Source organism: Mercenaria mercenaria, chromosome 3, assembly GCF_021730395.1.
Source record: "Mercenaria mercenaria strain notata chromosome 3, MADL_Memer_1, whole genome shotgun sequence".
Taxonomy (NCBI): domain Eukaryota; kingdom Metazoa; phylum Mollusca; class Bivalvia; order Venerida; family Veneridae; genus Mercenaria; species Mercenaria mercenaria.
In genome coordinates, this window is record NC_069363.1 from 55,544,651 (window position 1) to 55,559,806 (window position 15,156).

Below are 15,156 nucleotides of genomic sequence, written 5' to 3' on the forward strand. Positions count from 1 at the left end.
AAGTAATCTGACTAACATTGGGATAAGACTCCCGTGTGGGTGTTGTATACCTGGCACGCTAAAGAACATTGAAACTTCTTCAAATGGAGTTTTCTGTATCTTGCACTATCCTTCAACTAAAATTACTAACAGTCTCATGCGGGTGTTGCCCAGGTGGGTTTCCAATGGCGATAGCTTACAAACATTCAACAATGGCAGTTAGTAATTAGCAGTCAATTACTGTTATATGCGGTAAGCAAAAGACTGGTTATATTGATATTAACGGAAATGTACTTTTAAAAAAACTGATGTATGTGATGAATTTCATTGTCTGTTTATATGTTAAAAACTGCTTTTTAGTTTACTTGTTATTTATTTATAAGGTACGTATGCCTCTGTTATTTACTGTATCTAGTGATGAAAATGTTTACTTTCGTGCAATGTGATATAAATGGTTAAAATCAGAGTTAAAAAATACACATGACAAAACCGTTATCAAATTTATTCAGTTCATTGAAAACTCTGGAAATTTGGAAGCTCGAGAAACAACACAGATCTAGATTATTGTGTTGTTTTTTATTTTCACACAATCAACATAACATGATAATTTTATTGAAGAAAAGGTCATAAAATAGGCATGTATAATTTGAGCTTGGTTTTGCTCTGCTTATTAGCAATGGTTGATTTATCATACATGTCCGAAAACATGGAAACTGAAAGTATACTGTGCGAGTCTAGACTCAGCATTTATAACAATTTGATGTGAAAACTTTTTTCCGACAGAAGTGGAATATACAACATGCTTCAGTCACAAGCATGCGTACACATTCATTCTGAAATTATACTGTGCAAGTCTAGACTCAGTATTTATATTAGGTTGATGGGGGAAAAATTTCCGACAAAAGAGGAATATACAAGATGTTTCAGTCATAAACATGCGTACATATGAACAGGGTTGACTTTTCCCTGACTAAACCATACTTTTCACTGACCAATACCACCAGATTTTTTTTCGGCCTTCTCTTCCCCTACATCCGTCCAATCCACCATTAACAAATACCAAAATTATATGAGTGTAAACATTATAATGATAATATTATTCAGTGACAATAATTGAATATACACAATTACACCAAAATGTGTTTGGAAATACTTATAAATACTGCTTGAAGACTGCCAGGGCCACTGGACATTTTAAACATCGACCCATAATTTCATTTTTCCCTGACTTTTCCCTGACTTTTCTAAAATTTCATTTTTCACTGACCATTATGAAGATTTCTCTGACAATTCAATGACCTTGAAAAAGAAATCATTTTCCCCTGACTTTTCGAGGTAAGTGGCAACCCTGATGATGACTGAAAATATACTGTGTAAGTCCAGATTCAGTGTTTACATGAGGTCGATGGACAACATTATTTTTCCTGACAAAACTGGAATATACAAGTTGCTTCAGTCACAAACATTCGTACATTATGCATCAAAAGTGGCAATTATCAGCTCATGGAATGATGCAGGCCAATAAATAAATAAATACAAATATAAATAGCAAAGAATTAAATTTGAACGTTATAAAATGTTTTTAAAATATATAAGAAGGGTTTGATATTTTAGAATGGAGGAATTTGTATTCTAGTCAGACTGTAAAAGAAGGACAATCCATAATTTCGTATATGCTATAAGTAATTGTAACTTTTCTTACTAAATCATAAAAATAAAGCATATTTTAATGACAAACATTTATAACAAATCAACCCTATACAAACCTGGACATTGCATGTTGCATTTGTACATACAGACTATACATGTATATATAAACATTTAAGTAGACAGGGAGAACACAAAAAGAGCACCGAAAAGTAGCAACATCATTATTACATTATACAATCAAAGTACTGATATTACAGTACTGACGGAAGGTGGTTTATGCTAGTACGTGTATGAGAACAATTCCTTCCAAAACTGGCACAAGCCCTAATAGCGCTTTGATAGTAGGAAACCCAATACATATAGGACCATATCATCAATATGATACAGCGATTTAGTGATACATTGTATATAAAGATCCTGTAAAGTAAAAAGATGTTAAGTAAATGCATGCAGCCGATAGTTATTTCGTAGTAAATTACTGCGCCATTGGTATATATTCAAAGTATGTTGAACTATTTTTACTGGGCATGAGTACTTGTAAGTCTGTGATCAAGTCCACGGCTGTCTCAAAGGTGGTGATAGAGTAGGCCAAATTTTCCGGTCTGTAACGATAATGACGTCAAAGGTTGTAAGTTATTCCGCATTGAACTACATTGTACAGCGGATAGATACGAAACAGTCTATTCCTGGTTAAATTCTGTGTGGTTACATAGACATCACCTTCCAAAAATTACGCAGACAGATTTATGAAAAGCACACTTCCCCAGCAAACTATACCTTTCAAACAGTCAAAAGGGTGGTTTTTCGAAATGGATAGAGTTGTAATACAACTCAAATGCTTACGATATAAGAAGTACTTCTGCAAATGAACCAAGTCCTGTAAACTACATGGCATGCCGAAAGACATGTCGGCCCGTCGTGAAAAAAAAAATACAACGGAATATGATTCTTTGTTTACTGGTTGGGAACCAGTAGCCAGACTGTATGCAGATTTGAAAAGATTGCGCTCGAAAGATGAATGATTTTATAAATGAATGATTCATTCAGAACAGCTTATTTACTCGTTCTTTAAACCTGTAGATGCTTTGCTCCTCATCTCTGTCGGTTCAAGCGCTGTTCATGACGCCATGTGAGGAAGCCATCCGTCTGGGCTGAGAGAGGTCGATGGTTCTATCAAGATGTCCACCAATACCAGCAAAAATGCAAAGATGGGATCCTAGGCTCTTAACAAGCCTCTACCATTTAAATAAGACTTAAACTGTATTTCGTTTTGACAAAACAAACAAATGTGGAACATTATCAAGTGCGACCAACCGTTTCCACCGAAGCTTAAATTCACACCGTATACAAGAATTCAAGGATGATGTTATTGCCTTTGGATCACATGTTTATTAATTTTCTCCACGACTACGGCAATATTCTGCTTATACAGCCGCTCATTGCTCAGGTCTATGTAACTCAGTCTGGCCAGAATCTTGCGGATTTGATCTGGAGCACTCTCTATAGGAGAGAACCGCAATAACACGGGTATTATAGGCTTATTGAAAGTCTCTGCAAGCATTAAGTCTTTTTTACAGTTATCACTTTGCAAATATTTTGGCGTGATACAAGTAAGCACCACGGAGGAAGATTTCATGTTACGTTGTATCAGTGACTGCAGGGTATCGCTACTGCCGTCATGTGCTGCCGTACTGCTCCGACCACTCTTACTGCTGTGTGTACGGTTTGGTTGCGGCGCCATATTGATATCAGCCCAGCAGTTCAATCCATTGGCTTCAAGAACTCGTTTGATGTCCTCTACCTTAGCTTGCATGTCCCACTGATAACTGATGAATACTTTGGGCTCACCGTCTCCGATGTACATGTTCTGCATCCCATCTGTAAACATAGTTATTTCCATACAACAAAACTTTGCAATAACGTATATTTCAGATGAATTTGATTGGTCAAAATGAAATAATCTCTAAAATATCTTTTCAAACATGTGAATGTTCTAGAGGCGTTTGGTGAAAATATATACTGACGTGTATGTCGCAAACCTAGCCTCACTGTTAAGTAGTGTACTAATAGAATGCTGATCAAAATTAACATTCGGCAATGGGGTTTTAACTATAAACGAGGGGGTGGGGTGTGTGTTTATTCTGCTTATCTTCAGGTAATGTACATGTTTATCACTTAGTGCAACAAATCATCCCTTAGCGACTTATAAACTTATAATTTATTTTACTGAAGTGAAAGCTTAATTAGGTGTGAACAAATACATTAATATGTCAACTTGAAGGACACAGTGTAAAATGTGTATTAAGGCAAAAGCGAAAAGAATCTTTTACTTCTTGAGTATGCCAGTGCTTCTAGCGGCTTCAGCCCATCCGCCATTTTGTTAAGGTATGCTTGCTCTAACACGACGCCAGGAACCCGACGGAGCGGCTTGATATGGTGCTCGAGCACGTCCAGACTCTCGTTGTACATCTTCGTCTCAAAATCTATTGCTGGACAGTCACCTGGAAACAATGACATAAATGTACATTACAAGCAGGCGACCATTTCATAGGTCGGCCTGGTCAGGCTAGAACTAGAACAAAATCGTTACACCTGACACGATATTAAACTTAATTAAGTCAGTCTATTGCTTCTCAATTAAAATTTATAGATTGTATATTTCTATGAACTGGTTTCGCATTCAAAGCATGCAAGTACAGTCGACCTCGTAGTCGCGACATTCGCGGCCAAGTACTTAAAAGCTTCCGAACTAAGTAGCAGACAAATACAAAATATGTAAATTTTTTGTGTATTAAATATTATAAGTAAATATTTACCGTTAACACATATTTAGTAGAGTGTACCAATAAAAGGTATGACGCTGACACCTTTTCAACAATAATCACTTCAAGTGCTTGTGGCGGAAGCCCAAATTAATTATTATACATTAAGCAGTAATAGACCTGGGTGATTTTAATGCCAAAATGCAATCTGAAGTGTTTGACATTTTATTGATAAGTCAACGTGAAGAGGTCGCAATGACAATGAAATATAATCAGGAAAGACTATTCAAATATTTATTTGAATATCATAGGATTCTGCTAACATAATTTCAGGGCGACGGAACCAAGGTCACTATTTAACTTAACAAACCCTGTCTAGAGAGTTTTTGGTAGGGTTCTTAAAGAATATACAATTAATGCATAGACGTATATTTTAAAAACTGGCAGTGCTCACCTAAAACAGCTTTGAGTGAAGGTCTTAACGTCGGCCAAATGTTTTTGAAGACGGCAGAAACAAGCTTCTTGCCCAGCCAGTCGGCAAATAAGACCTCGTGAAACACGAACGGTGATGACGAAGCTGCTTCGGTTATTAAGACAACCACGTGGGTCGCTGTCGCCATCTGGGGACCGTTAATCTCGAGAAACTCTTCTTTCGATTTTCCCAGTTTTATACTGTCGTGGTGAATTACCTATAGGAGAAACAAGTGTGTTTAATTTAATTTCTGAGAGAAAAAAAAAGTTTACTAAATAAAAAGTTTCGTAATGAATAGAGAGAATGCGTATTCAACAGGTGTTCATATAGTATACATGTAATCCCGAAATTTTAGTGCTATATATACCTTTGTAGAACAATATCGATGAAAAACCTGGAATATATTTTACAAAATACAAAATGTATGTTATTTCAAGCAGGTAAAATTTACCATGAGGCTTGCCTAGCTGGAATGGCAATGTTAGCTTCAGAACATGTGGAGGGACTCTTTTCATCAACGTAGTAATGGGACGCCTACTTAAGATAAAAGTTCAAACTGGTAAAAAAGTGAAATCTGGCAATATCATAGTTTTGTTACATGAACAAGTCTTATATAGGTTTTTCAAGTGTTTGGTAATCATAAACACCCAAATATAAACGCATATAAAATTTCAGTGTTCTGAAGTTGACATGCATAACTGAAAAATTAACATAAGAAACTTTTAGCATAACCGAACACGTATGAAATCTCAACCTCTTGTGAAAGTAACATCGTACAGATCTTTGTCAGTTACCAATCAGACTAGAATAAAGTGAAACATGAACAAATATGTTGATTTCAAATAGGGATGGAACTACTTTCGCTGTATTGTGAATGTTATGCTGTTTGGTCCATCATTGTTTTATCCCAGTAGATTGGTACGAGCGAAAGTACGATAAAAGGATACAAGAACGCAGGGATACGATGCGATGGTACGATGATACGACGGGAAATCGCAAAAATACGGGGCGAAGGCACGATATTAATACACCGCTTTTACGTCGTGTTTTCAAGTTTTTGCATCGTCTTATCGTAATATCACTCCTCGACGTGCATCATCGTAATATCACACCTCGACGTGAAAGCAATATTACGATTAGAAAGCACACCATCGTACTTTTGTAATATCGCCCTCAGAAGTGCGAAAATGAGTTATTCATACTGCATACCATCGCACTGTCGCCCTCACCAGTCTACAGGGCAAAACAACGAAGGCCTTAAAGTAACACAGTATTTGTGGAACATGTTAAATGCTATTGAACAAACAACTTGAATGTTACAAAAGCAAGAATATGTTGATTTCACACATGAACAATATCTAGAGTAAAGGTAACAAAAAGCTGAAATTATTTGTTGTTGTTTTTTAAATGTAAAAAACCAGCACCATTTCGCTACAAAATTAAAATGCATGTTGCATGACTATACTTTATCATTTTAGTATACACAGACTATAAACAGAAGATGAAATGTAAATTTAATCATAATGTACAGATTTGAAACTACCATACAAACGTGACAAAAACAACTAGGAAAGAGACACAATCCCAGAATAAACGGGAAATTCTGACTATAAAAGAGTAACTATCAAACATGTAAAAGAGTAACTATCAAACATGTAAAGCAAAGAGTCTATAGGCATTAAACATCACGCCGCGGCAGTGGCCACGCATGCGGCTGTGTGACATTCGCGCTAAAACGGGACATTCGCGCTGAAACGGACATCGCGGTAAAACATGTATCGGTACACGCGGAAAAATAATGAATACGCGGTAGGCCACACACCCGTAGCAGAGGCCGCGAAAAATGGAAGTTGAATTAGCGACAAATACCACGATATATATGGTATGAGTTACGTTATGACAATAAAAGAGAAAGAGATAGATGAAGGGAGGGAATGCTATATATATTCATGACTATAAGTTTACAAGCGATAGTCTTCTCCGTGTTGGATACCTTGCCATCCTTTGGAAACTGTCGACAGAAATACAAATACGTATGATATTCTAGTACATATATTTCACTAAAATGAAAGAGCAGTTTAAACAAATACACTCCAAATATTGCACGGAAGCATAAGTGTACATTTTGATTTCAGAGTTTGCAATTGATTCCTCAGAGTTTGCAACTGATTCCTCAGAGTTTGCAATTGATTCCTCAGAGTTTGCCTCGATTCCATGTAAGATATATTCTTAATCAATGTATGTAATAATGTATGATTTCAAGTATCATAGAATTGTATATTGTGTATTGACCTACTAACATATGGGTGACAGTTTAACGCTGAAAAGGCTGAAATAAAAATTCTGAAGATTTGAGTTGTTTTACGCAGTCACAAATGGAATTTTTTATCATTTCTCTATTGTCGTTTATTGCAATTTTGAAAGTGTCACATGTGTGTAAACTGCTCTCTTCCATGACAGATTATGTAGGCCTATTCCAAGATAAGAGTATATCAATATTTACTTTGTTTTTTGAAAGCAAATGTATTCTTGACATGTGCAAATAATTATGTTTGATTAAACATTCTGATATATAAGACTTCGATACATAAATTTGCATTTTATATACGATCCACTTTGATAGACGCCTTACCAAGCCTCCATTCAATTTTTCCCCCTATTCAGTTTGGGGACCCTTTATATTGAATTAAGATATATCATATTACAAGTTTCAATTTTGAATTCATTTGATTTAGGTTTATTTACATAATAATGTCTAAAATGTTACCATTGTAGCACTATAAAGTTAACTTATGTTCATATATGAGCCGTGCCATGAGAAAATCAACATAGTGGGTTTGCGACCAGCATGGATCCAGACCAGCCTGCGCATCCGCGCAGTCTGGTCAGGATCCATGCTGTTCGCTAATGGTTTCTCTAATTACAGTAGGCTTTAAAAGCGAACAGCGTGGATCCTGACCAGACTGCGCGGATGCGCAGGCTGGTCTGGATCCATGCTGGTCGCAAAGCCACTATGTTGGTTTTCTCATGGCACGGCTCATATACTTTTGTTTTTCATAAAATGGTACTGATTAATATTTTAGGTCCACTTACAGACTATTTCTAATTCTCTTTTCATTAAAATCCTTAATAATTTCCCTCATATTTTGTTCATTTTAAATATAGTCATCGACATTCTGATTAAAAATAACCTATAAAATGTACTTTATTTAGTTTGTTTGAAATTAATTGCATTCTCTATTTAAAAAAAAAATGCAAAAAAAAAAAATCAAAAATTATATAAATTGTTAAAAGTCATTGGAATAATATTAGTGTTCGGCGATTACACATTTCCATATAAGAATCGCTAACAATACACATCGGTACAATTTTTGAAATTTGACTTTTCATTACAATTTCAGCTAAAATTGTCCAAAAATGTTCTTAAAATGTGGGCTATTTTCCATAGACGTACTTTTTTGCTCCGCCATCAAGTTGCAAATCTCAGTAAGGTTTGGTATATTCTGAGTCAGTGTATCTGATATTTTCCATGGGAAAAATGTTATAAAGAAACTTCTGAAGAAATTTTTAAACCACAATAAATTTAAAAAAAATTATTTTAATGTTAACCTACTATATTAATAAGATATATATATATATATATCTTTTTAAAGCTGAAACTAGAACAGCTGATTTTGAATACGTTCTTATAATCACTTACTGATAAAATCTGTAAATCCATATAATGAAAATAACATTATATACCAACAATTATTTCGCTAGCTACTTACAATCGGATTAAAATAATCCGAAATATTTTTAATCCTTTCAAAATTTGACTTTCAAATTTGTTAGTCAGTATTCGCTGAAATTATTAACTTAATACATGTCGTCCCTGATTTAGTAACGATTTTCATCTTAAATATTTAATGTTATGGAAGATTACACATCGTTGTCATAATCTGTAATAGTAATCTACAAAACATAATACATGTATACATGTAGCCCTGGCCATCTAGTGACAGTCACACTTTATATTCTTGTCTATCAAAAACACACCCCAATAATCATGTTAATATATTTCTTTAAAATTTCTGCACCCTATATTTATTCTTTTATTTTGTCCATTCTTGTTTAATGATTTTCCATGTGCATAGCCCTTTTATGTCAAGTCATTGCATTGTAAGAGAGGAAACCATTGCGGACCCTTTCAATGTAACAATGGAAATTGTAAAATTTGCCGCGGCTTTCAGTCATGTCTAAAACAGAGTCCTGTATGTGACATCGATTGTAATAAAAAGAACTGTTTGCGCAGAAATTCCATTACTTTAACAACTGCAAACATTATTTATCTTGTAGAAAAGCATGTCACTAAATGGATTATCCGATCTTGGACTGACAATGGAATAACTAGATCACGAAGGCAAGCAAATCCGGTTTGGGGAAAGTTCAATATCCTTTCAATTGATGATACAACGTTTATCAATGATTTCCATACAAGTCCAATCAATTTGTCATTCATATCCACTGGTTTCAATAGATATTTGGATACATACGCATTCATTAATTTCTGCCGGATAGGCAAGCCTATTATCAATATGGAAATTTTAACACATTTATAACGAATTAAATACATCTATATACTTCTAAAGGTAATTACTCTAAAGAAATCGAAATTGTCGTCACACCAAAAATAAGTACTTCCAGTTTCTAAGCATATTTGTATCCATGGCATTAAAACTGGAAAAAACCTGCACCTTTCAGTTCTTAATATTTTAGCTCAGTTACTCAGTCCCACCCTCTTTAAAGGCACTGGCCTCCAGATCGTACGACAACAACAAAAATAAGGTATCAGGAAATAAATGCTACAGTTCTTAAGAAAGCTTTGGAACTTAATTACTGACAGAATCATATTCATATGAGAGTTGATTGTTTTACACGTAATTTTATTGCCGCCGCGGCCCGAGTTCGATTCCCGACGCGGGCATTTTTTTTCTTGATTTGGCATTTTTAAGATAGTTTAGAAACAAAAAACTCATATTATAATGTTCATAATATAACCAAACTTCAATTTTAAAGGAAGATCATTTTTAGCCAAAATCTGGAGGTTGAATGTTGAATTTACGTGGGTGCTTATTTTTGTGTTTTTGTCCATGACATTAATGCACTAAGTCAGAAATGTAGCAGTTCTATTGAAACCATATTGCAAGAGGTCAATGTAATAGAAATCATCTTTTAAAAGAAATAATTTGATAGGAATAACAGTGTTGTTTAGAGACATTTATTTTCATTCGGTATGTTTAAGAACATAATTAACTGTAATTTTGATGTCTGTGGGTATGGGGTAAACAATGTTATGGCTGAAATTTAATCGCTTTAAACAGATCATTTTTATCTCTTTTATGTTTTCAAAATTCGATAAATCGATCGGTTTTACAACTATTTTATAATTTAACAAAGTAGGTCATTCCTCAGTGATATCGCTTTCGGTTAGACATTTCGTTTTTATTTCCATTACATGAGAAGAAATGCTGCAAAGTGGCTATAGCTAGTGATACCACGGGAAGGTACCTTGTACCATACAGAGTCCTTGCGTTGACTGATCTAACCGAATAACTTTGACCGTAAATTAGAAACATTTATCATTGTGTTTAAGCACTTACAGTACGTTTAAGCACTTAAAATCCCTGTTTAAATAAGAACCTACGGGGAATTTATCAAGCATGTAGATTACAGATAGATAGTTCATTGTTCAAGTATATACATTAACAATACCTTTAAACTGATAGAATACAAATCATAATTTATACATACAACGAATGCCATATTTTATAATGTTGAAGATTTGTTGAAAGATTTTATAACTTAAAACCGATAGATGTTTTAGATTTTTTATGTTATGTGCTTAACAGGAGTGAAGCATGCGCTATATACACCCTAAATGAGGTTCTTGAAAATCGCTTAAGGAGATTGTACGCCCAAGAAAAAGTATTAAGGAACTATTGAAACACATCTGTAAATCGTATCAATAAGTGTTTACTTAGTGCCTTACAGTCGTATTTTTATAAGGTTTATATTTACCTTTACATTAGTCATTTTTGAGTAATCATTTTTAAGTTTACTTATCTCTAAAGCCTACCATTGCAGACAGCTGTTTCATTAACATTTTCAGACAATATGAAAATACAAATTTCGCTTTGTATACCTGCAGATTCTTCTTCCTCAGATCCATTTTCATATTCTGTGCGAGCCTAACGTCCGCCGGGTCGTAAATCATATACACAACGTCTGGTTTAGGTCGCTGGGATCGAGCCCGCAGGTGCCAGTTGTCGGGTATCTTGTGTTCTTTGTCCAAAGTCAACAAAATACTCTGCATTATTTTCTTCCTGACCACCCTACTGTCTATACCTAGTTGACTAATCATGTCGTGATCTGTGAGTGACATTAATAAAAACCCATCCACCATATTTTCCGCCAGACTCTGTCGGTAAAATTCTTTGATCCCAAGTTTATATAACCACTCTTGTAAGTCACTAGTGTCCCACTGGCATATTTTCTTTTTCTTATAATTTCCTGTGAATTCATTGTCCAGAGAAGTTATTTGTAAAGGAAGGTTCATCAACGCGTATTTTTCCAAGCTCTCCATGATAGTGCCGATCACTACTGAAGTTTTTTCGGCTAGACTTAATTTAGAGTAATCTCCTGTCACGTCTACAGCTTGTTTCATCATGGGAATAAATTCTTTCGGGGGCTCTGATTTTTGTATCGAACTGAACAAGATAGGAAATATTGCAACAGAATGGGGATTAGCTTTAGTCCGTTCTAGCAAGGTCTTACCTTCGTACACTGACACGGGACATAGAAAGTAATTATCTGACAAAAACAAAATAGCCGCCCGGCATTTTTCAACTGCTTCCATTCTCAATGAAAACCAGCACGGACTTCCCGTGTTTCCCTCATCCTTGTCAAACCATATATCCTCAGCTAGATTATTTTCCTTCAGCTGTTTGATTGTTTCAACAACAAATTTTCTTTCTACAAAACCCGCATCCGGTGAATAAGACACAAAAACACTTTTCTTTATTTTCTTTGGTTTTTGCGATGGCTGTCCTGACGGTGTCTGCTGAGGATGAGATGCCGGCGACGGCGTTTGGTCTGTATTCGGTAATTTTATAACTTCCTGTCGTTTAGAGGTCGGTGGATTTTTTTCTTGCTTTCCATGGTGAGAAACAGCATTTGATACAGAATCGAACTGATCTATATCTTCAGGGTCCTTTCCTTCAATATCACCATGAATGTTTACATTAGAAGTTTCTCCCGCATCCGCGTTCCCAACACCATTTTCCGGTTGCTGCTGGTGATTACCACCTGTGTTTTCTTTGTCACGACTTCCGGAACGCTCTCCAGCGTCTTCTTCCGTCTGAGCATTCGGGTTTTCAGCCCCCGTCACTGCCATATCCCCGTTTACGTTATCCTTATTATTGTTTACGTCTCCCGATTGAGGAGCGGTGCCTTGTTGTTGTTCGTCCTTTTCCGGGTCCACAGCTGTTAAATTAACTTCCTCCGCAGTCCCGTTTTCGGGAACTATATTTTCACTGATTTGATCAGTCATATTGTTTACTCCATGGATTTATGTCTTGTCATAGTTAACATTAATATCATATTATTCTCTTCACGTATTGAACCACCTATATCCATGTACACATTTCTAAAGACGCGCATAGAAACCAAACATTCAATCGCTTATGTCGTTCGATATCTACTGTAGGTAAAGTTTATTACACTCCTGGGATATATTGTCAAATATGGTTCTTAAAAGTTTCAATAAACCCGATAAAATTCCAACTTTTAATGTAATGCATGATAATATTATTCATTAATGAGAAATTTTGTTGTCTGTCGTTTGAATATTGGATATTTTAAGCTATATCTTTTTTACCTTATTTGTTGAAAGGATTAACGTATACCTGATTAATGCGTTCACACGAACCTACCGATAAAAGACTTTTTGATAAACCATGATCAACTTAAGAGATTAGTTCAGCGCTTAAAACATTAATGATTTAAAGATCGAAAACAAAATCGTTACCAGAGACAGTAAAGTGAGTTATACATTAAAGGGAAGATAATTAATCGTCTCTAGTGACGATTCGAAATGACTTTGATAGGGGCCAAAATTAAGTTCAAGTTAAGGGTGCATTTTGAGATTACGACTTCTATACTCAGGGTCACATTTTATTCCCTTAGATGCCTAGATCTATATCTCTTCTACGCCTTAATGACTATGATCCGTTTGGTTTTTTAAGAGATATTTCCAAAAAATTGTGTAGGTTAATATGCTTTCTGAATAGTATAATATATAAATAACACAGACCAGCGAGGGTGATATGGGATACTGTCAACCTGAGAAAAGTAATAAAACCCGAAACGCTATATCCCATATTACCCTAGCAGGCCTGCATTATTTGTTTTATTTTACACCAAAAAACAAATCTTGAGAAATTACCAAACGAAAAAGTTACCATCTTAAATCATTTGTTTTCTCCGAAATGGAAGGACTCGTTAGGTTTAGGTGTGATGTTTATAAGCGTCTCAAATGCCTTGTGACCTCATTGTAACGCCTAACGTCAAAGGGTTTTTTTAAACGAATATTACCGAGGATGTCATTAAAAAAATCGTCTTCTCCGTTACACCATCAAATCGTAGGAAGGGCTTTGGAAACGAATAACACCCGACCGGAAGATATTATAATTATAAACGATTATTACATCTTGATAGTGTTCGAAATTGAGTCTTTACTCGAGGTATAATAAAATGGATACAAACCTTTGAAGATTTTAGCGCAGGAATTTAAGCAAACAGTATTCTCGCAACCTTAGATGAAGTGAGGAAATTTCGGTTCAGTAGAACAAACTATATGTTAAAATAACAAAGTAGTAATGAAGTATATTATCAAGGAAAATTATGAAAGTTTGTAAAATATTAGCATTTTCGTAATTAGATATTCATTCGGTGTTTTGAGATCTACGTTTTACATTATACAATGTATACAGGCAAAGTTAAGAAAACAGTTTGTCAGAATATACCTATTGTAAAGTTTGCAACACCACGCTCTTCTATCTACAGAATGATTTCACAGTTTTACATTTGCGCAGTTTGCCGATTCCGTACGTTTGAATATAACAAGTTAAGGTGTTGTAAATACAGAAATTTACATTTTTCTTACATTGCCTTCCGTTTGAAATGAAAAATGTTTTGGTGACGCCATGGGCGATAAACATTCATTTTCAATTTCTTTTCTTCACAGGCTGAAGGTAGTGAGCAAGTTCCTTTATTCGATTCGTATATAATCTACTACAGTATACTACAATCACATATATAAATGTATGGTGGCTGATTTCTACCAGTGTCGTTCTTTTGTACCCCCGCCAGAACGAAAGAACGACGTTTTCACACTTGGCGTTGTCTCGTTCTGTCGTTTTCCTCTTTTGGCGTTGTTTCGTTCCCTTGTTCTGGCGCACCCGACATAACGAAGAATGCAACGCGACAGAACGAAAGAACGACACTTACAAACTTTGCCCCCAAAAAACGTCGTCTTGGCGTTCTGTCGTTTGTGAGGATTAATAATAGTAGCTACCTGTACGCAAAGTACACAGCGGCATGGCCATCAATGGAAACAGAGAGGGATAAAAATGCAGTTTAAACAGTGATGGGACAGCCTAGAGTATACTTGTTATATAGCTTAACCCGTTCCGGTTGCTTGCCGGAAGATTTATTTACACTATACCAGCAAACTTTAAATATGACATTGCATGGGTTAGTGAACCATTGAATCTCCTAGCATTTGTCTTTTAACAACACTCTTCCTTACGTTTTGTCAGTTTGCATGGTAGAGGTTTCGAAATGATGACCGCTCGATCCAGATGCTTTTCAAGTGACTAAGAAATTCGTTAACTATTTTCATATGTTAGTATCGTAGAGTAAAAAACATCTTTTTTTTTTCATTTAGACAATATGTCAATGGGCTTGATAGTTTTTAGCTCGACTACTCGACTATACGAAGTATGGAAAGCTGTCCTACTCCATCCGGCGTCGGCGTCCTTCCCCGTCCGCACTTTGGTTAAAGTTTTGGTGCACTTTCTCTTTATCTCTGTAATTACTTGATGGATTTGTTTCAAACTTAAAATAAATATTCCTCATCATCACCCACATCAAATGACACAAGAGCCATAACTCTTGCACCAATATTTCATGAATTATCCTCCCTTTTGACTTCGAATTTAAGGTCAAAGTTTTGGTGCACTTTCACTCTAT

At 35.4% G+C, this 15,156-nt stretch overlaps 1 protein-coding gene across 2 annotated transcripts; it reads right to left on the bottom strand.

The window, feature by feature from the left end:
* Nucleotides 1-536: 536 nt before the first annotated feature.
* Nucleotides 537-12,822, bottom strand: LOC123524677 (uncharacterized). Of its 2 annotated transcripts, XM_045303035.2 has the most exons (5): nucleotides 11,048-12,822; nucleotides 6,857-6,874; nucleotides 4,846-5,080; nucleotides 3,960-4,130; nucleotides 537-3,507 (listed from the first exon to the last, which is right to left on the bottom strand). In XM_045303035.2, the coding sequence occupies exons 1-5, from the start codon at nucleotides 12,452-12,454 to the stop codon at nucleotides 2,996-2,998; spliced, it is 2,343 nt and encodes a 780-aa protein (XP_045158970.2). In that variant the 5' UTR covers nucleotides 12,455-12,822; the 3' UTR covers nucleotides 537-2,995. The 2 variants fall into 2 exon arrangements, with proteins under 2 accessions (XP_045158970.2, XP_045158971.2); XM_045303036.2 differs by lacking the exon at nucleotides 6,857-6,874 and having other exon boundaries at nucleotides 11,048-12,821.
* Nucleotides 12,823-15,156: the final 2,334 nt, after the last annotated feature.

Bases quoted from the DNA above. Each gene is read 5' to 3' on its own strand.
- LOC123524677 (XM_045303035.2), bottom strand. From the start codon at position 12,454: ATGACTGATCAAATCAGTGAAAATATAGTTCCCGAAAACGGGACTGCG. The intron at 4,131-4,845 runs GTGAGCACTGCC...CATTGTTTCCAG, and splicing joins TTCACTCAAAGCTGTTTTAG to GTGACTGTCCAGCAATAGAT. The intron at 3,508-3,959 runs GTAAAAGATTCT...CTATGTTTACAG, and splicing joins AGCACTGGCATACTCAAGAA to ATGGGATGCAGAACATGTAC.